The following is a 22677-nucleotide window of genomic DNA, read 5'->3' as shown; positions in this document are numbered from 1 at the left end:
AGCAAGCATACGAGTTAGGTGTACCAATGACAGGCTTTTCACTGACAGAAAATGCCAGGGAGGAATCTTAAAGGAAATTCTGAAATGTGCATAAACAAGATATAAAAGGTTCACAAATACCACGAACTAAAATTTAATTTTTCCTACACAGTTGGATTTTTTAAAAAATCTGAAGTGGCAAAGATGACATCAGTTGATGAGAAAGAAATTAAAATTCATCATTATATAATGAATTTGAAGTAACTCATTCTATTTTTATATATTATATAATAGTGTCCCATTTAGTTTTTTCACTCCATGTTGATCCAGGAAACAAAGCAACTGACTCTATTTTGACAACAAGACACCTCTTGCACTTCCACAAAAGCAGTCAAGTGAAACAAAGTACTTTTCCTACAGATTTAAAACAAACAAGCAATTTCCTTTCCAGGAAGCTACAAATGTCATTCCTTTGCTTACCTAGTAACTGAAGTGACAAATGTGATGGCTGTATCCAGGATAACCGTCTACCTATTTTAAAAGTCTCTGTTCTCTTAAGTCTTTCGTTAATGCTGTCTAGTAAGTCAGAATACAATGAGTCATAAATTTGTGTTTATAAAAATCTGAATTGACTTTCTGGTTTTGAACACTTTAGGCATCAGAGAAAGAGGCCCTTCTTAGTGGCTTGCTTAAAGGCAAAAGTGAGGCAGAGCCCTGATAAGAACTCTTATTTGGTTATTTCTTCTATTGTACTGCAATCTGGTTTTCTCTTAGAGAAAAATTAAGGAATAAAAGGTAAATCTGAAGTCTATTCTGAAATTTACTGAAACCTCCAAAAAAGACAGCAAATAGATCTTCCTTCCTTATTTCTGGTTCTTCCCATCTTACTGCCAAATATGACAGAAATTTTTGCTGCCTTGCCCTAAAGGGATATGTACAAATTTTACTCCTCTGTTTAGTGCATGAGAACTTCTTAAAGTAAATGCAATAAAAATGTTTGCAAAAGTCAATTAAGTGAACTTAAGAGAACCAAAGAAATTATTATTAATAAAACGCTGATCTCCAAGTCCCTTGGAAGCATGATAATCAATAGGACGTTAACCTCCATTCTAAACTCAAAGTTTCAAAGTATTTATTCAAGAATATGGCAGCTATGAAGAATTTAGTACAAGAAACACAAACAAATACTTGGCAAATTAGAGGAGAATTATTTTTCATAATTTTCCTCTCCCTTCTATGCTCACATTATACATTTATAATCACCATCTACAAATTAGCATAGTGTTATTAAAAATGTATGTACATATTACACAGCTTTCACACACCTATCTACATGTTCCAACCAACATACTTACTGAGTTCATTCCACTGAAGAGGTCTCCCGATCCTACGTGAGCCGTGTGTACAAAGTTTGTCGGCTCTCCAATCATACTTCGGTCAATCCGTCGTCGCCTTTTCTAAAATATGGGGAACAATGTGTTGGGAAAATGATCTTATTATCACAAAACTTATTCTGATGGGTTTCTATACTATTGATGAATGACTTTGTTTAATAATATGATAAATTTGCCTAGGACATAAAAATGCCTAACTTTTAGACTACCACGGTTACTTCTTACGATGAAATCCCCAAAAGAAATCTATGCACAAACAATGATTAGTAAAGCAAAATAACAGGTTATTTAGAAATTATTAGGCTATTTGGTCTAGCTTTGGCCATCCACATATCTGTATAATAACCATTTAAGTTTTATTCTTTTTGAAAAACATGAGATTATCAGTCATCATTATTGTTTTTTTGTTTGTTTGTTTTTTGAGACAGAGTCTCACTTTGTTGCCCAGGCTAGAGTGAGTGCCGTGGTGTCAGCCCAGCTCAAAGCAACCTCAAACTCCTGGGCTCAAGCAATCCTACTGCCTCAGCCTCCCGAGTAGCTGGGATTACAGGCATGCACCACCATGCCCGGCTAATTTTTTCTATATATATTAGTTGGCCAATTAATTTCTTTCTATTTATAGTAGAGACGGGGTCTCGCTCTTGCTCAGGCTGGTTTCCAACTCCTGACCTTGAGCAATCCGCCTCCCAGAGTGCTAAGATTACAGGCGTGAGCCATCGCGCTGGCCTCAGTCACCATTATTGTTAGCAGAGAACACAATATGATCTGAGCACAATGCTCTGATTTTAAATATTACTTTCTAGCATTCATCAACAAATTTACTATATTTTGGTGGTCATTAATTAGATCTGTGGTCCCCAACATTTTTGGCACTAGGGACCACTTTCCTGGAAGACAGTTTTCCACAAGGGGGGGTCGTTTCAGGATGATTCAAGTCATTACATTTATTGTGTAGTCAAACCTTTCTGCTAACGATAATCTGTATTTTTAGCTGCAGCACTAGTATCACCTCCTCAACTCCACCTCAGGTCATCAGGCATTAGATTCTCACAAGGACACCTGAATGTATATTTAATCTTAATGTTTCTTATATTTTCATCTATTATTTTTATTTCTCTTTATAATTTCACTGCATTGGAAAATAACTCCACTTAATCCTCTTCAGAAGTCCACAATTTTTTTCTTAAGGGCCAGACAGTAAATATTTTAAGCCAATACCGTCTCCATCATAGCTCTGACTCAACTCTGCCATTGCAATATGAAAGCAGCTATAGACAATACATGAGTATAGCTATGTTCTGGTAAAATTTATTTACAAAAACAGGTGGCAGACTAGATTTGGCCTGCGAAGAGTAGTTTGCTAACCTCCGTTCTCAATCAGTAAATTTTTCTGTAGTAACCACATACTTTTATTTACCCATTATGGTAATTTTTCAGGAGCTCTTTGTTATGTCACTGCAGTATTTTTTTAATCTCTTTGAGAATTTGTATTACAGGTTTTCACATGTTCCCCCAAAATGCTTGATTGTACAGTTTACCACCACTAGGGAGCAAAATACTCTCATTTCTTTATTTCTCTAAATTCTTCACCCCCTTTCTTAGAAGAGTTGGTAAGAAATTCAATCTGTGTTTTGGAGCCCTGCTCCACAGGATCACATAAAACTTTCAGGCTAAAATGGTATCAATAAAGCCAAAACAGGGTCCAGATCCTCTGTCTATGTTTTTAATTTTTCTATTAACACAACACACTGGTTTCCTGCTACCTTTTTCTTGCATTTGCTGCTTCAGGTGCTCTTCGAGGTGCCTCACACACTCCCTGCCTCCGCTGCAGACCCATACCCACAGCCACTCTCTGATCTGGGGTGCCCTGTGCCAGCAGTGCACTCATCTTTCCCCGGACTCTGTTTCTAGCGACCTCATTCAACATACTTCTCTTCATACTATTCTCATTTGGGATGATAAAGCATGATTCCCTAAATGACCCTTAAGAACAATGCTAGCTTCTCTTTCTTAGGATTAAGGTAGGGAAAGAAGACACTAATTTTGTGCCCCTTTTCTTTCTTGATAATAAAATGTTATATTTCCCTTAAATATGTCTTGTTAGGAAGCCGTTTGTCCACGCACATCCAAACCTATCTTCACCATCAGAGGATATAAATTTTCTCAGCATGTGGGCAGGACAAATCATTGGGGTTTCTTCCCCTGTAAGCCCCTTGGCTAAAGAGTGGAGGTTCCTGGCACCCTCCAGATAGGAACAGAAAAGGGCAGATGTCTCCAGCTGAAGACAAAGGACAGCAGTTAAGTTCTACATCTGTAGGTCTGCAGACTTTCCCCAGGGCCTTGTACAATCAACTCATAAGGACAACTGCTCCTGGTGTGCACACAGCCACGTGGCTCCCCAGCCAGCCCTCTCAGGCGGTGAGGGAACTGACATGGGTCAGGGACTCAGACCTACTCTCAGACCACTGGGAGTCTTGATCACCCCTTGCCCTGTGAACGTGCAAAAGCAACTCCCTACATTTCTGAACCTGCATCATTTCCTCCGGAAAGGTGTGTCTGCTGCTTGGCAGAAGGCTCCATGTGTACCTCAACTCCACATCAAGTGATTTAATCTAACAGCCGAGTTACTGCAGGACCATGTTTGGGGAGAAAGTCACCCTGCTGCACTCAGGCCACCACCTATCTCACTCAGAAACGTTTCTTCAAAGAAGGAATGGATACAGTTGTGAAAGAGGGATATTAACACACACAAACAATGATACAGCAAACATTCTGATTATTAAGGGAGGACATTCAAAAGCAGGTAATCAAACTGGCTACTCTCACTGAAAAACAAAGGATGGGTGACTTCAGCTTACTGCTATCACACTGTGTTATTGGTTAACCAATTTATAATATAAATCTGAAAATAGTGAATACTTTTCAACTTGGACTTTACTGAGAGTCAGAATTTAGTACTGGCAGGTTTCTTCATGCCATCTAATCTCACATTTTTTAGAGAGGAAAGCAGAAGCTCTCAGTCCCTCCTCCTTAAGGCTGGAAGGGACACAGCTGCTCCAGGAACTGAAAGGACTGTGTTGCTGAGGCAGAGCAAAAGAACAGGGACCTTAGATGAAAATATTCAGATAAGCAAGAGCCAGATCACATAGGGTGTGTGAAGGACTGAAGTGTTCTCAAGAACAAGGAAATAACTAAAAGGCTTTTGAAGCAGAAGAATGACACAATCAAATGGTTTCAAAAAGCTACTCCACCTAAAGGTAGAGAACAGGCTCAAAGAGGCCAAAAGGAGAAGTTATTACAGTAATGTTGGTGATAGGGGTTACCTGGAGTCAACTAATAGAGATGAAAAGAAGTGGTAGATTCAACAGGTGTTCAGTGGATGAAATTAACAGCATTTGGTTGCTGGCTGGATTTGGTAATTGAGAGAGGTAGGAGTTAAGAAATATGCAATGTCCAGACACAGTAGCTCTCTCCTGTAATCCCAGCACTCTGGGAGGCCAAGGCAGGAGGATCACTTGAGACCAGGAAGTTCAAGACCAGCCTGAGCAACAGCGAGAAACCCCTCTCTACAAAATATAAAAAAAATTAGCCAGGCCTGGTGGTGTCCACCTGTAGGCTGATGCAGGAGAATCACTTGAGCCCAGGAGTTAGAGATTACAGTGAGCTATGATGATGCCACTGCACTCTAGGTGGGTGACAGAGACTGTGTCTCAAAGAAAAGAAATATGCAAACTTCAGATTTGAGTACAGTATGTGCAATCCACTGGGTTCTGAAAGAAGCTAAACTGGAGATAAGGATTCAGAGTTACCAGGAGTGAGACTGGAAGTACCAAGGAGGGAACAGGCAAGGGAGGTGAAAGGTGATGAAAGGTCAATTAAAGACTGAAATACATTCATTGGATTCGGTACCATGAAGTCAACAGGCTCCACAGAGCACTGTGTCTGTGGAGTAATAGGAGCAGAAGACACCTGAGAGAGGACTGCAAGGAGCTGCAGGTGAAAAATGGAGAACACAGACAATGGAGAAAGCCTGGTCTTCTGGATAGGAGAAAGACACATAGGTCAGTAGCTTTAGGAAGAAAAGGGCAGGAGAAAGTGAATTTTTTTCCTTTAAGATAGGAAAGACTTGATTATGCTCAATTCTGGTGGGAAAGGTCTAGGAAAAGAGGTAAAGAAAAACTGAAGGTCAAGAAAAAAGACTTTCAACATTACAAGGTTCCAGAGAAGGTAGGAAGGATGAATCCAGATACAGGTTGAGGTGTTTTTTAGACACCTATTATAGCATTCTTAATGAATCAAAAAGCTAGATTCTAAGCATTATTAAATATTCTAAAATATAAAAATATATTTTTCATGCACAATGTGGACATTTAAAGAATGGCACCCTTTTTTGGTGTGTTGTATTAAGAATTCAAGATAGACACAAGATTTAACTCATGAGCAAACAAGGGAAATTCCAGCGTCAGCCCTCTGCAAAGAAAAACAGGAAATGGTACACTCTGCTCTGATACGTATTAACTGTTGTCAGTAGCAAAGAGCCACCGTGTTTCCTGGAAACAGACTTTATTCTTTACAGGGAACTTTTACCATCTAAATAATCCTTGCCATCCTTAAAATATTAACTTTTATTATGCATAAGGTCAAGGACTAGCAGTAGACCCAAATGAATAGTTATGTTAGTGTGGAGGGGATTAGACAAAATGTCTCTTCCTGACATTTCCACATAGTCGTATCAAAAAAAATCATTATTAAAGATAATGAACTAATAATCTGGAGTAGATGCAAGGAGGAGAGGAAATAAAAAGGTTAATTTCAAAGTTTTTGCTACTGTGTGAACAAACCATCTCTAAAAATACATTCATGGAACAATAGGGTAATCTGAAAACTGGGTATTAAATGATAATAAGGAAGTATTTTAAACTATTTTTGTTTTGAGTGTGATAATAATTGTGATTATCTTAAATAAAAAGTTCTTGCTCAGGCCAGGAGAAGTGGCTCATACCTTTAATCCTCACACTTCAAGAGGCCAAGGCAGGAGGATCCCTTGAGCCCAAGAGATTGAGGCCAGAGACCACCCTGAGTGAGAACCAGAATCTGTCTCTACTAAAAATAGGAAAAATTAGGCAGGTGTGGTGGTTCACACCTGTAGTCCCAGCTACTTGGGAGGCTGAGCCAGAAGGCTCACCTGAGCCCAGGAGTTTGAGGTTGCAGTGAGCTATGATCCCACTACTGTGCTCTAGTTGGAGCGAGAGAGGGCAACTGTGTCAAAAAAAAAAAAAAAGAAAATTTCTAGAGATGCAAATTAGTGTATGGCAACAGAAAGCAGATTAGTGGTTAGCTGGGAAAGAGTATGAGGGCTGAGGAAGAAAAGATATTAGAAAGATCCTGAAGAACTCTGGGGCTGATGGATATGCTCACTATCTTGACTGAAACTGTGGTGGGAGTTTCAAGGTACAAGTCAAAAAACATCGAAGTGTACAATTTAAATATGTGCCATTTATTGTATGTCAGTTATACCCGATTAAAGCCGTTTTCTTAAAAAGAATCCATACATCTTAGAGATACATACTGAAATACTTTTGGATGAAATACCTAGAATTTGCTCTAAAATTATTGAATTGGAGTGGTTTGTGGAAGAAACAAGATGTGCCCCCTCCCCCGGTAACTACTGAAGATGGGTGCTACATACATGGAGGGAGTTCTCTTCCTTCTCCTTTTTGCATATATTTGATAATTTTCCTAATGTTTTTTAAAATCTTTGTTAATTCATGTAGTTTCCTGCTACTCTTTCAACTTTACATAAAAACTTATATACTGTATACCAGCAGAAGTGGTGTGACACAGGTATAATAAACATTTATGATTTCACATCTGGTTTCCCTCAGAACTCAATTTTTTTTTTCTTTTTTTTGAGACAGACTCTCCTCTGTCCCCTGGGCTAGAGTGCAGTGGCGTCATCGCAGCTCACAGCAACCTCAAACTCTGGCCTTCAATGATCCTCCTGCCTCAGCTTCCCAAGTAGTTGGGACTACAGGCCTGTGCCACCACACCCACGTAATTTTTTCTACTCTTAGTAGAGTTGAGTCTCCCTCTTCCTCATACTGGTCTCTAACTCCTAAGCTCAAGCAATCCTCCCACCTCAGCCTCCCAGAGTGCTAGGATTATAGGCTATCCAGAACTCAATCTTGATATTCTTTCTCATGCCTTACAATTCTAAAGTAACTCTCTACCCGCTTCCTGTCTTCCTCTGAAAACTATAAGATGACATCTTGCTCACATTTTGAGTTTTTAAAATATATACCACAGAGCTACCACACAATATATGCCTAGCCACACTATCAATTTACTGTAACACTGCTATTCATATGCATCATTTATGCAGCACATCGCATGTTGCTAGTCTGAAAATAAATTAACCCAGAAAAAACAGAAATGGCTGAAAAAATAAGGACCAGTAGACACCGTGTTCAGTATGGTTCAGAGCTTCTGCTTTGTTCTCTGTAGTGTTTCCTTTTTTTGAGGGGGGGGGGGTTCTGACCTCAGGCAATTCTCCCACCTCAGCCAACAGAGTAACTGGGACTACTGGTGAGTGTCCCTGCACCCGGCTCTCTCTACATTTTTCTCAGCCCTGCCAGCCTACCTTCTTGTGTCAGTTTTAGACTCAGCCTGGTAGCAAGAGAGTTGTAGCAAATCTAGGCCTCCGTCTGCGTACAGTGCATCTAGAGGAATAGCTCTTTATTAAAAACAAGGGAAGTTTCCCCTGATGTCTCCAAACTACCTCCTCTGGCCTAAGTTCTACCTGCTTTCTTGAACCAACCTCTGTAACTAGCAGAATGTCTTGCTTGTCAAGCTCTCGAACTCGATCAATGTTAAAGAAGATGAGCCGTGATGATGGGCACAGAGCCTAAGCAAGAGTCACCTCCAAGTGAATGTCAAGAGAGGATATTCAAATTTCTTGCATCCAAACTGAAAACATAATCTTACTTCTGTAACCCCTTCCTCCTCTTCATTCCCTATTTTGGTAAACACCACTTCTACGGGTACTCCAAGCCAGATTTTTGGGCCATCCCTCACTCCTCCCTCATGCTATCAGTCTAAGCAGCACGATATCCTGGGCATTCTATCCCTTCACACTCTGCATCCTCATTTTACTGCCAAAGCTTTAGTTCAGTCCCCTCGCCTTGATCACTGCAGTAGCCTTCTAACTCACTTCCTTCATTTTTATAACTTCTTTCCCTTCCCAATATTCTTTACGCTACATCTAAATCTATTTTTCTAATGTACAAATATGATCATGTCACTAAACAGTTTAAAACATTTCAATGGCTTTCCGGAACTTTCAGGATAAATTCAAAACTCCACAGCATATAAAGTCCTGTTTGTCTCTCCAGCCTCATCTTTTCTACTTCCTTTAGTTCTAAGCTTTCATCTGCTGCCTGCAGTACTCTTAAGTATGCTATGCCCACTCTCACTTCTGCACCCTGTGCCTGGAGGAATCTTTCTTTACTGTTTGTTTCTTAATTTGCCTAACTCAGGCCTTGCTACTTTATACTCTCTGGCCTGGGGTTAGGTACTCCTCTGTGCTCACCCACCCCAAAGTAAAAGTTACATACAACACCAAATCTAAACTGTCTACTCCATGGTAGCTATGCTACTATATAAAAAGCACATAAGATGTGAGTCCACAAGGGCCAGCACCATAAGTGGCACAAGGTAATTCATCAAGAAATGTTTTTTGAATGAACAAATTCTCATATGTATAAACACTATATTCAGTTTTTAAGGCTTAATTTTTCAAATACATTTTTGTAGCAATATTAATACTTTACACCTCCCTCAGATTTTGAGCATGGTGCCAATTATAGCATCTCAAAAACAGCAATTATTTAATCACTTAAAAGTTAAAACTTCCTCAAAGACTACTCTCTGGGCAGCTTAGCATGCAAACACATGCCATGGAGGAGGAACTGAAGGCCAGGTCCATACGGCTAACAGGAAACTGAAGGTAAAAGCACAGGGTTGTATAGCCTCATGTAGTTCTAGAAGCAGACACAGACAGTGAATAAAGAAAGTGAAAATACTTGCCATCTGAGACAGTGAAAAAAGCAGGAACTTCCAGGGTACAAAATAGCCATCATACATGTAAATGTGGCATAAGTAAATGAAACGTTGAAAGATATGCTACTAACTCAACTTTATGATCTACAAAGTCAGCTAGGTTGTGTAACTGAATCCTGTCTCTGTGAATCGTATCAAATAAACCCATGATTTCCACATTGTGTGTTGATGCATCCCAGCAAACATTCAGAGATGCAAAGGGTATTTTCAACAGTGATACTCAACATATATAGAACACTGTGTGAACTACCAGCTTGAGATCATTTGCAGTTGCAACATTAGAGCATATATTCTTTTTAATCGAATATATTTGTAAAGTAGAGTTTTTAGTGGCTGCAGTGGAAAAAAAAAAAAGTACTGTACCAAAGCCAGTATAGAACTAGGAAAGGGGGGAGGTGTTCAATCTAATTCCACAGTTTGAGAAACTACATGATGTCTAACAGGCACAAATGTAAGTAAATAATTGTGGTTATTTAAGAATGAAATAAAATTATTTTTCCTTTCAATTTATGTCTATTACTTTTTTCAAATGGCAGAGTTGTCAGGACATAAATCATTACTAAGCTGTTTGTACCAAATTACTTAGTAAACAAACCTACACAGTATTTTTCTTGGCCTAAGGGCACCGTGAAAAAAATTACAGAAGTTGAATCAAGGGCTCCAAAAACAGTTTTGGAGCCAATGAAATAAGCTGAGTTTTTTGAAATATCAACAGTGTAATTAGGCACCTGGCATTTCTAAAACAAATGGTTTTTTCCCTGTGATGTCACTGACAGCCACTCCCTGTGTGCATGAGCTCTTTCGTGTTGCCTCCGTTATCCATCTAATTCACAGGACAGAAAAAAAGACTAACAAAAGTTTACAATATAGAAATGAATGACATTTTTTCATACAAAGGAAAAGGATTTCCCTAGTGGATTTTCATTAACACAAAAAATGAAAATACCCGTCAATAAACCACGCGAAATGCCCTCACCCCAAATCTCTTCCCACTTGGCAATCATCTATCTATTCATTCATTAAGACCCACTCAAATCTGATCCTCTAAATTGAGATTGTTAGATATTGTCTGATCTGAACATTCAGAGCATATGGCTCACATTTCAATTATAACCCTTAAAACATTGTATTATAATTTATCTGCTTACCGTTTGACTTTCCTACACTACTAAGAGTTCTATGACAGTAGCTGTGCCTGACACGCAGTAGACAATAAATGACTGTTGAATGAATAAAGGCTTTTAAAGAACAATGTCAACTCAGTTCTCTAAAAACTGTCTGTCTTATCCAACATTATGACCAAATATTTCTCAAGGACCTATTATATTTGGAAGATGTAAAATATGTAATGCCAATTCTACTGGAGTTTATATTTCCACATAAAAATTACTTATCTGCTGGTTTAATTTTCTGTTTCACAGAAATGCCATGTCCTACAGAATAGTTTCAATTTTCATCACAGTTCTAGTTTACATACTGTGTGGAAATTCTAAAGCAGGGGTTCTCAGACTTTACTGTGCATCAGAATCCTTGGAAGGTTTACTAAACCCTAGGTTGCTGAGCTCCTAGTCAGAGAATTTCAGATTCAGCGAGTTAGGGATAGGGCTTGAGTTTGCATACTGAACAAGATTCCAAATCATGCTGATGGCTCAACGGCTCTAAAAATTAACAGCAGAATATTTAAAAAGTAAAAATGGGTAATACTTAAGAGTACTTATTAAATGCCAGGCAAAATTCTAAGAACTTTAAATACATGACCTCATTTGCCAGTACCTTAACAGCAGTATGGGAGATTTTCACACACTCTTCAAGAGAGATCCTCTGGCAAACTCTCAACTCGATGTCTTCTGGCCTTTGCTCAAGTCCCCATCTGCTCACCTGTTGTACTCCCTGAACAAAGTTTTATAATTTTCTGTGTCTATTTTAGTTAATTGGGAAGCCATTAGGTTGAATGGTTCTTCTCATTAAAAACAACTGTACAACAACCAAGCCACTAAACAACATGATTCTCAATTTTTTTAAAATAAAGTTTTCATCATAAAGAAGAGCCCGTTCCTTTCTCATGGACTGGAGATAGCTAAATAAACTTCAACTCCATCCTTCTCTCATATCACCTACTTCTGTTTTCCACAGCACACTTCAAGTGTGAGTCATGGTTTTATTCCCATAATGATTTGATAATCAATGCTTATATAGAGATCCCTATGTGACATACATCTGTTTACCAGTACCAGTGACAACTTGAGCTACTAAATCCCTACCTCCCATCTGTGACCATGGATTCCTTTACCGCTGTGGCAGACCACATTTGAAGGTAATGTCTAAATTATACTATCCTATACTTACAAATAGTAAGTCAAAACAGAGCAAGAAGTTACAAAAAAATCATTAGAAATAAAGGTAAAATGAAAGGATTACCATGACTTTAGAAAATACAAAAAGTAATTCATTTCAAACTAATTTATCAACATGTATTTAGTAAGTTCTGACACAGTGTTCAAAATAATACACAGCCATTCTCCTCTAAGTGCTTGTAAGGGGAGGAGGGTGAAAACCATATAAATAAATTGCTATGACAACACAGGAAGCCTCCACCTTTTGCTCATTATCTTTCACACCAAATTCATTTAATGTGGTACAAAACTCAAAGACAACTGGACCTAAAGGTTTACAGACTCTGAGTTCACTATAACTCTGCTGAAGGTAAGTAACAAACATTAAGTCTCCAGCTTTTCTCTGACTTTTTCACTTTAGTTATTCTATCAATACGGTGTGAAATCACCTCAACATTTATTTCAGTATTTGGTAAAGAGACTCAAGTTTCTGACATTCAAACTATCAATCAGGCCAGGCACAGTGGCTCACACTTGTAATCCTAGCGCTTTGGGAGGCTGAGGCAGGAGGATTGCCTGAGGCCAGGAGTTTGACATCAGCTTGAGCAAGACCCCATCTCTACAAAAAATGGAAAAATTAGCTGGGTGTGATGGCACATGCCTGTAGTCCCAGCTACTCAGGAGGCTGAGGCAGGAGGGATCACTTGAGCCCAGGAGTTTGAGGTTGCACTGAACTATGATGATGCCACTGCATGCTAGCCCGAGATACAGAGCAAGACTCTGTCTCAAACCAAAACAAAACCCTATCATTTACTAAAAGACAATGAGTTCTTTGTGCAATTCATACATCCTTAATTTTAAATTTATTTTGATCAGTGTTAATACATTTATTTCAACTTTTTTCTTTTTACAGCTAAGCAGAAGTTTAGGGTATTCTACACCCATAATGCATAATAAATATTTTATAGTTCTTAAAATATTTGAGGCAGCTTTCATATTCATTCCAGAGTAGTTAATAGATATTCAAACTGACCAACTGAGATTTCATTTCTGCCTTTCAACATAAACAGCCATAAACTTTATAGTGGACATATGCCATTTCTGCATACTTGGTTTCTTCTGGAACTACAGCCTCCCTCCTCTCCTTTAGGGAAACCACCTCTTCCTGACCTCAATCGTATGATTCTGATAGGCTGCCAACCACTCTAGTCCACAACCCTGACTACAGTGGTGTGCACAGGACACAAATGGGGCCAGAATCCTTCCCTGGGAAGGACTCCAGCAGAAGGAAGCCTTCTCTTCCTCATGGTAGTTAAACTGGGATGACGAACCTGGAGCTGGGGCAGCCCTGTTTCCTCTAAAGGAAAACACACCCACCTATAAGTCACAAACTAAGAAGCCAAAGCGCAAAGACTAGAGAAAGGGACATTGAGGAGAGTCTTTACAGTGTCCCAGGTCCTGGATACAGATGTTTAAGCAGCTGGATCCATCCTTTCCATGGGTGGTCATACAAGTTGATAAAACTGCCTGCAGAAGTCTGGCTTCTAGGATTCTGGTTTCTAACCAAAAATCCCCGATTAATGTGTTAAGCGAAAATGGAAGAGAAAGTGTTAGATACTGCAGAGACTGAAAAAAAATCTGCTCTTTAATAACTGAGTATCCTACTTTGGATTCAAAATTCTCATATTTAGGTCAAAACTTCAGAAAAATAATAAACATTTTCCATATATGAATTGATACAGTATTTTCCACTGTGGGAAAAAATAAATGATAATTCTGCTTGTGTGGCTTCCAGAGCTTAGCTCACTCGGTGGAATGCTAGCAGTGGCCCTCAGGTGACAGGAGTTTATGTAAGAGGCATTTCTGTAAGAGATGAGAGTCACACCATAGATTACCACAGAGAAATCAAAACAATGAGCTAGTGTTACATGCAGAGAATTATCTAAGTACAGAAAAGTAAAATATTTCATGATGGAAATATTTAAAAATAAATAGGTGAGTTGCTGTTAATGCACTTAAAATCCAATCCTAAGTGCAGTGCTATCTATATTTTGCGCTTTAGGAGTTTAATAGATAACTTTTTCCTACTCAATATACATTTTACAGCTTGTGACAGATGAGAAGTTTGCAGGAGGCCCCAAAATTTGTTTTTAAAAGGAATCTCTAGGCAGGGAGTGCTGGCTCACGCCTATAATCCTAGCACCCTGGGAGGCTGGGCAGGAAGATTGCTTCAGCTCAGGAGTTTGAGACCATCCTAAGTAAGAGACCCCATCTCTACTAAAAATAGAAAAATTAGCTGGGGCGGTGGTGGCACATGCCAATAGTCCTAGCTACTTGGGAGGCTGAGGCAGGAGGATCGCGCCTGAACCCAGGAGTTTGAAGTTGCAGTGAGCTATGATGATGCCACTGCACTCTACCCAGAACAACAAAATGAGACTTCAAAAAAAATTTTTTTTCTAAGCAAATCCTGTGAACTCTTCAAGGGTAAAACTACTAAAAACTGAACTGAAGGAACTAATTGTTCTTATCCCTCAGTAAGAAGTCTGAAGTGAACAGAGAGTTCTTCTTCTACTTAAAGGTAGTATCTGGTTTAAGTTACATATTCCAAGTATGAAAACTGAAGTACAAAATAGGCTTTAAAAAAAAACTTATCTGAAATAGCTTTCAGATGTGAAATAGCTTAATGATGTGTGTGTGTATGTACGTTTTTAATGGTATTAAAAGCCTTTATACTAGAAATTTCTGTCACCCTGGGTCCATCTGAGATTGTTTCTGTACACTGTGTGTATATGTTATATACAGTACACCTACTGATAATTTCAGTAAGCAATTGACAAAATACCACGTATATTACACAAAGAAAATATGACTGTATACTATGGAATACTACACAGTTAAAAAAAAAAGAAAGAAAAAAAAGTATAAAAAAAAAGAAAATATGACTGTAATATGATGGCCTACACTGATTTCAGGGTAGAAAGCCCTATACTGGACTTGTAACTTCTAGAACTGCAAGAAAAATCTGTGTTAAGCCAATAAGCCTGTTACAGCAGCCATAGGAGACAATGCAAGTAGAGAGATCATACTATAGGCTATTAAATATAAAATGTCCGATTTTGAATCAAAAGTGTAGTTTGTTATATCAAACAGGTTGTAGTATAATTAATCAAAGTATGCACCTAAACTGTCAACACAGTTTTGCCATCTTAACAGTAGCTTGTTGTGTATGTCAGCAGCAAAGAAGCCTAGAGAGCAAGTGGCCATGAAATCACACAACGCATTTTTCACAGCTTAAGAACTGAATATTTTTCCTTGCAAGAAGTGGCCCAAAGCCTGGAAAAAGTGATATTCAGTTGGTGCAAGGTCTGGTGAATACGGTGGATGATAGAGAGTTTCTACATCTAGCTTCTGTAGCTTGAGCAGTGTTGTTTGTGCAACGTGGTCAAGCACTGTCTTGCAAGAGGATTGGCCTCTTTATCAACCAATCTCTCGGCTGCTTAATGACAAGCATCCTCATTATTTTGTTGCAGCAGACATCTGCTGTAATCTCGACTGACTAGGTTTCATGAAGCTGTAGTGGATGTTACTAGCACTGGACCCCCAAACACCATTAGCTTTTCTGGATGAACATCTGGTTGTGGACTGTGTTTCGGCACTTCATCTTTATCCAACCTTTGTGCAGAATGCCTGCGACTGTCAGAAAGAATCCATTTTTCATCACACTTTATACAGTGTAAAAATGGTTCGCCTTTACATCGTGACAGCAAAGAAAGGAAAGCTTCCAGGTGATTTCTCTGCTGATGCCCGTTTAATTCATGCAAAACCAGTCTATCCAGCTTCTTTATGTTGCCCATTTGTTTCAAATGGTCCAATATTGTTGAACTAGTAACATCAAACCTTGCTGCTAATTACACATAGGTAGAGATGGATTCACTTCCACTACAGCTTTCAGCTCATCATTATCCACCTTGGTCTCAGGTCACCCACATGGCTCATTTTCAAGATTGAAATCACCAGAACAGAACTTCTCAAACCATTGACATCTGTGTGTTCATTAGCCACATCTTCCCAAACACTTTGATGATATTTCAAGCTTTCTGCACTGCATTGGTTCCACGATTAAACTCATCATATTCAAAAATAACATAGATTTTTGACTTATCCATAGTTTCACAAAAATTGCTCTAAAAAAATCGGAAAGATAATCATGAGCGAAAATGTAAATTTGAAAGGATGCACCTTCACAAGAAAAATAAAGCAAGAGGTGTCAAAGTGAAATGTCAGAGTGTTAGAGACATCAACTGCCAAACTTAAGAAAATCGGACATTTCATACTTAATAACCCAATAACTAAAATATTACTATATTAAGTCCCAGATTACTTAAATCCTAATTTTTTAGTCACAGATTACATATATGCATAAACATTTTTCTACAACAATGCATTACCTAGACTTGACTTTATTCCTAATTCTAAAAATAATAAAATTTGAGTTCCTTACCAATTCGTTTCCCTATTTGTATACACCAAGGCCATTTGAGAATCAGAACCCAATCCACACTAACTCTACATAAAGAAAGGCTTAATCTTCTTCATTCTTGTTGTATCCAGGCTTATAAAACTCAAAAGTAAAAGAATTTCATGCTATTGGTGTTTTAGAAGGGACTTTAATTTAGCTATTTTAAGAATTTACCACCTTATAAAAAGAGGCAGATTTTCATATCATTTACACAGTGACAGAACTTGTAATTGGAGACTGTGTTTTCTAAGTAAACATAACTTCCCAGATGTGGTCAGAGAACTTGCAAACAATAGATCTTTTAAGAAATGTTTCAGTATTCATATAAGCTGCCAGTTAATAGAAACTCACACACACACACACACACACAAAAAAAAAAAACAGAAAGAAAGAAACTCACACTGGCTCCACTTAACACTGCCTGCTAGATGAGGTAGATTTTCTTTATGAACACAGGATAAACAGTATTTTCTAAGAGGCATGTAGAAAAAAATTAGGCTTATTTGCCATATATATTTTTTAAATTATTTAACCACAAGTATTTTTCCCTCCTATTCATAAAAAAAAAAAAATTCCTGAGTTTCTTTTGCTTTCCTTCACATAGTAATTATTTTGTCCTAGTAAAGGTAATATAATACTGTTTAACTCCAGAGCTCCATGCTCTGACTTCTATAATTAATGGTTTGCAATGTGGGGATATGCTCACCTGAGGGATGATCAAAATGATCTACTGAGAAGTTAGAGGAAAATACTAGAACTTCTATTTTTTTCATCTCTTAAAAAATTAAGCTCTAATAATAATTAGTAAATAAGTTGACAAAGATACCTGGTGGCTACTATGTTATTTCTACAACAGTTACTAGGAACAGAATAAGGAGAATGTGCTAAATTTGATTCATGCCTAAGCATACATGAAACTAAACATAAAAACGAAAGATGTTACAGTATAATATCTTAATCTGCTTCAATTTATCTAAATGTGCCTTTTTCTATACTTTGAAAGAACTGATCTTATGTTACAATATAAATGGAATATGAACAAAAGCATGGAAGACTTGAACTGGGGGATTTTACTTTAAGAAATCTCTAATTTGTACAGATATATATAATCCTGAGATGTATAATCCTGAGGCTCACAATTTATGAGTCAAGTCAGGGTTACTTTTCACTCTCTCTTTTGGTTTTTCTTTTCTTTTTTTTTTTTAGACTAGTCAAGTGCAGTAGTGAGAAGAGGGGAAAGAGCAGAACAAGGAGTTCAATCTGTAACTGACTGTGAACAATTGAGATAACTCACTACCTTCACACCAACCTGTTCACTCTCATATTAAAATGCAAGACAATACACAGCTAAACTTAAAGAACCACTACTACATTCTTCCTCATTTGATAAAGATTTTAAATACCATGAAAATACTATGTGTTGATGAAGATACGAAATAACGGCACACTCAAACTGCTGGTGGGAATGTAAAAGAAAAACATCAACTTTGAAACAATTTGCTCTTGCATGGTCAAGGTGAACAGACTTTATAGCCAATAATTTCACTCCTAGGCATATACCCTAGACCAGGGGTCCCCAACCCATTTTGGCACCAGAGACTGGGTTCATGGAAGACAATTTTGGGGGGGGGGAGCTTGTGGTGATTGTGAGCAATGAGGAATGGCTGTAAATACACATGATGAAGTCGCTCACCTCCTGCCATGCAGCACCCCCCACACAGTTCCTAAGTTTAATGGAAGACAATTTTTCCCACGGACTGGGGCAGGAGGCGCGCTATTCTGCCACCTGGTCGTGGAGTACCACAGCCCTAAAGAAACTCATGCACACATTCACCAGGCTACACATACAAAAATGCACAAAAGAGCAATGTTCTTAATGGTTGTATCTGGTATCAACCCAGATTATAAAAAAACTATAATGGATAAATCTATTATGGTACAGCCATACAAAACAATAAAGAAAAATGAACATGAAATTTAGCTGCCTACATGTATATGGATCAATCTTATAATACTGGCCGGGTGCGGTGGCTCACGCCTGTAATCCTAGCTCTCTGGGAGGCCGAGGCGGGCGGATTGCTCAAGGTCAGGAGTTCAAAACCAGCCTGAACAAGAGCGAGATCCCGTCTCTACTATAGAAAGAAATTAATTGGCCAACTGATATATATATAAAAAATTAGGCGGGCATGGTGGCGCATGCCTGTAGTCCCAGCTACTCGGGAGGCTGAGGTAGAAGGATAGCTCGAGCCCAGGAGTTTGAGGTTGCTGTGAGCTAGGCTGACGCCATGGCACTCACTCTAGTCTGGACAACAAAGCGAGACTCGGTCTCAAAAAAAAAAATCTTATAATACTGAATTAAAGAAGAAAACACAAAGGATTACATCCAGTTATGACTCCATTTAAAGTCAAAACAGGCAAGCTAAACTGTATTGTTTAGGATACATATATAGATGGTAAAAAATCATGGAAGTAATTACCATAAACATCAGGAGAGCAATTCCACCAGATGTTGGAACAGGGACGTATGTAATTGGAAAGGACATAGGAGGGTTCTGGGATGCTGACAATGTCCTATTTCTTACCTTGAGTAATATCTGCTTCACAATACATTTGTTTCATAATTATCATATGTACACTTATGTGTAAACAAACCCTTTTAAATTATTAATTTTTATATCATAATGGTACTGTGGTTATGTTAAGTCTTTTTTAGGGATACATACTGAAATAATTATGGGCCGGGCGAGGTGGCTCACGCCTGTAATCCTAGCACTCTGGGAGGCCGAGGCGGGAGGATTGCTCAAGGTCAGGAGTTCAAAACTAGCCTGAGCGAGACCCCGTCTCTACTATTAAAAAATAGAAAGAAATTAATTGGCCAACTAATATATACAGAAAAAACTAGCTGGACATGGTGGCACATGCCTGTAGTCCCAGCTACTCGGGAGGCTGAGGCAGTAGGATCGCTTGAGCCCAGGAGTTTGAGGTTGCTGTGAGCTAGGCTGACGCCATGGCACTCACTCTAGCCTGGGCAACAAAGCATGACTCTGTCTCAAAAAAAAAAAAAAAAAAAAAAGAAAGAATTATGGATAAATTGATATAATGCCTCAGATTTGGCTTCAAAATAATAGAGGAAAGGAGAAAGTGGATGGAATAAGGTAAAGATAAGAATTGACAATTGTTGAAGCTGAGAGATGGATACATGGGGCTCATTATATTACTGTCTACTTTTGAATATGTTTAAAAGGTTTCATTAATACAAAGTTTTTTAAAAGCCTTTATGGAAATAACTAAAAAATGAAGACATACACTAGCTTCAGAAATAGGAATACTCATATCTATAGATTTAGTGCAAGTCTAATCCAAATTCCAACAGGGCTTTTGGAAAACCTAACAAACTAATTTAAAAATGTATATGGCCATTCCATGTAAACATAATATATAAATATATAATATATATAAATAATATTTATATTGCATATAAATATTTATACAGAATGGCCATATAAATTTTAAGAATGGCCAAATCACTACAAAAGAAGAACAAAAAGAAAGGGATCTGCCTTCCCAGATATCAGGACGATATAAAGCAAACTTTAGAAGGTACTGTGGAACTGGCATAATGATAAACCATGGGCTAACATAATCTATAATCAAACTCATCATGTATGGAAGCTTGATACATTATTATATACTGCATGCCAGTGGTGAAAGGAAAGACTACTTAGTTAGTAAGTAGTTGTGGAACAGAGGGTTCCCCATATAGAAAATAAATTCAATTAAATCCCTTCTTCAAAAATCAATTCCAGGCTTCTATGTAAAAGGCAAAAATTTTCCATTTTTATACGTAAATTTAGGTGAAATCTTTATTACTCAGTGTAAGAAAACATACTTATTTTTATTTTTGTTTATTTTTTATTTATTTATTTATTTTTTTTTTTGAGACAGAGTCTTGCTTTGTTGCCCAGGCTAGAGTGAGTGCCATGGCGTCAGCCTAGCTCACAGCAACCTCAGACTCCTGGGCTCAGGCAATCCTGCTGCCTCAGCCTCCCGAGTAGCTGGGACTACAGGCATGCGCCACCACGCCTGGCTAATTTTTCCTATATATATTAGTTGGCCAATTAATTTCTTTCTATTTATGGTAGAGACAGGGTCTCGCTCTTGCTCAGGCTAGTTTTGAACTCCTGACCTTGAGCAATCCGCCTGCCTCGGCCTCCAGAGTGCTAGGATTACAGGCGTGAGCCACCGTGCCCGGCCAGAAAACATACACCAAGAAGATAATGTTAGTTAAGTACCATGTTTCCCCCAAAATAAGACCTAGTGATGGGCGTGGCTACGCAGCATATCTGCACAACCCATGCATTTCCTTGCGGAGCGGTAAAGACGATGAGCACCCCTTCTCATCTGTCCCATGAGAGCTCTATTGCTCGCCATCAGAGATCGGGGCCAATGGTTCTAAAGGAAATAGAGTTGCAAGAAATTCACGATGAAATTAGGGGTTTGGAGAGTTATGATGATGTTCCAGAAGAAGATGACTTAACTATATCTGAATACATGTAGATTATTGTACCATACTTAAAAAAAAATAACACATCCTCTGAAAATAAGCCCTACAGTGTCTTGAGGAAAAATAAATATAAGACTCTGTCTTATTTTTGGGGAAACATGGTATATTTTAACACATATAACCAACAAATAATTTGTTTTGAGAACACAAAGGGAGGATTATGAAAAAATAAATAAAAAATGTGCAAAAGACATGAACAAGCATGTCTTTCACAGAAGAAACCATACCAAGTAATTAAGCACATAAAGAAATGCTTAATCTCTTAGCAATCAGAAAAGAACAAGACCATAAAATCCCATTTTACCCATCAGATTAGCAAAAATTTGAAAGTCAGACAAAATCAAGCATTAACGAAGAAGTAAAAGTGGAACTACACCACAGTGATGTGAAAGTAATTATCACTTTGGAAAATAGTTTGGTACTATCTTGTACAATTGATCAGGCCCATACCTCACAACTGAGAATTTCTACTTCTAGATATATGTTACAGAAACAAGGATACTAAAAGTCATGTGTGTAGTAAGCTGTATGTACAAGAACTTACAGCATAGTGTGTAACAGAAAAAAACTGAAAACTAGAAGCTATTCTACTGTCCACCACTAGGACATCTGTATTGGGTGGTGGTTTATACCTATTTATTGGTGTGCACCATTACATAGTTTTATTTATTTTTTGTATAAAACAGTTTCAAAAGGAATTAAATTTTTTCTTTTAAATATTATTACTTTTGCTGATGTCACATTTTAAGTAACTAAAAATTGCAACCTCATGTTTACTAAGAAATGACTTGCTTCATTTTGAGGTATGTAGTTTAAAAACTCCAATCTAAACTGAATAAAGACCAATTTAAGAAAACCATTAAATCAAAATTTCCCCTGACAATTACAAACCTATGAAAGCATTACAATTTCAAAAAATAAATGGCTTTCTACTAACTTCTTACCCCCTCTCCCATCTTGAACCCACACTGAATGCTGTGGACATTAGATTACCAACGGACAGTTCCTAACTGGTTAAGGACACAAATAACAGGCACACCAAAACCTGTCTGCTCCACTGTTTTGCCAAGAGACTTTCTAAGCTTATTTGCGAGTATACATAGCCAAATTTGAACTTTCTTCACAGTTATAGTAAAGGAGCTGCAGAGGTACAATACACAAGGAATACCATCTACTTCACCCCAAAGTGACTGTCTACAAGAAAATATGGTGGCCACTCCTAAGGCAGGAGAGACAGTTCCAGTATATTAAATGGTCTTTGGAATCTCTAGGTTTAACAGTATAGATAAAACATTTCAATCGGTCCTCTAAGATGCCTTTCTAAAAAGTAGGGTTATTTTTCGTTTCTCAACTGATAATTTTCTATTTTTATTAAGTGAATTCATTTATCTGTTTTGAGATGACTGGTTATATAATGTGGTTTTGTGTGAAGTTAAACAAATCAAGAAAATGCACATTTGTTTTCAGAAAAAGAAAAAAGACATTATACTCACACCTCATTTAGGGTATAGAACATGGTTCCTGAAAATGGAAGTGCTAAATAAATCTGTGCCATCTGAGGTTGTTATAGCATAGTAGCTATGGAGACACATCACACTTGACCAATCACTCTTCTGCTTTACATAAATCCCCTGAAATCATGGAATGCCCTTGGTTAGAATTTCCTCTAGCCACTTTTCATGGAATTGTTGGCTAATCCTCTCTGGCTGCACTAATGACTTTGATGTTTTCCAGAATGTCTAAAGGTCTTATAGCAACCCCTAGCTATCT

At 38.0% G+C, this 22677-nt stretch overlaps 1 protein-coding gene across 1 annotated transcript in view; it reads right to left on the bottom strand.

The window, feature by feature from the left end:
* The window catches only part of CDC42SE2 (CDC42 small effector 2), a 98737-nt gene that overhangs the window by 5891 nt on the left and 70169 nt on the right, over window positions 1-22677 (bottom strand). Inside the window, exon 4 of the mRNA XM_012762105.3 lies at window positions 1335-1436. Coding sequence (XP_012617559.1) covers window positions 1335-1436 — 102 coding nt within the window. The remainder of the gene's footprint in view (window positions 1-1334; window positions 1437-22677) is intronic.

This window comes from Microcebus murinus, chromosome 21, assembly GCF_040939455.1.
Source record: "Microcebus murinus isolate Inina chromosome 21, M.murinus_Inina_mat1.0, whole genome shotgun sequence".
Taxonomy (NCBI): domain Eukaryota; kingdom Metazoa; phylum Chordata; class Mammalia; order Primates; family Cheirogaleidae; genus Microcebus; species Microcebus murinus.
The sequence above is the reverse complement of the archived record's forward strand: the minus strand, read 5'-3'. Positions and strand labels throughout refer to the sequence as shown.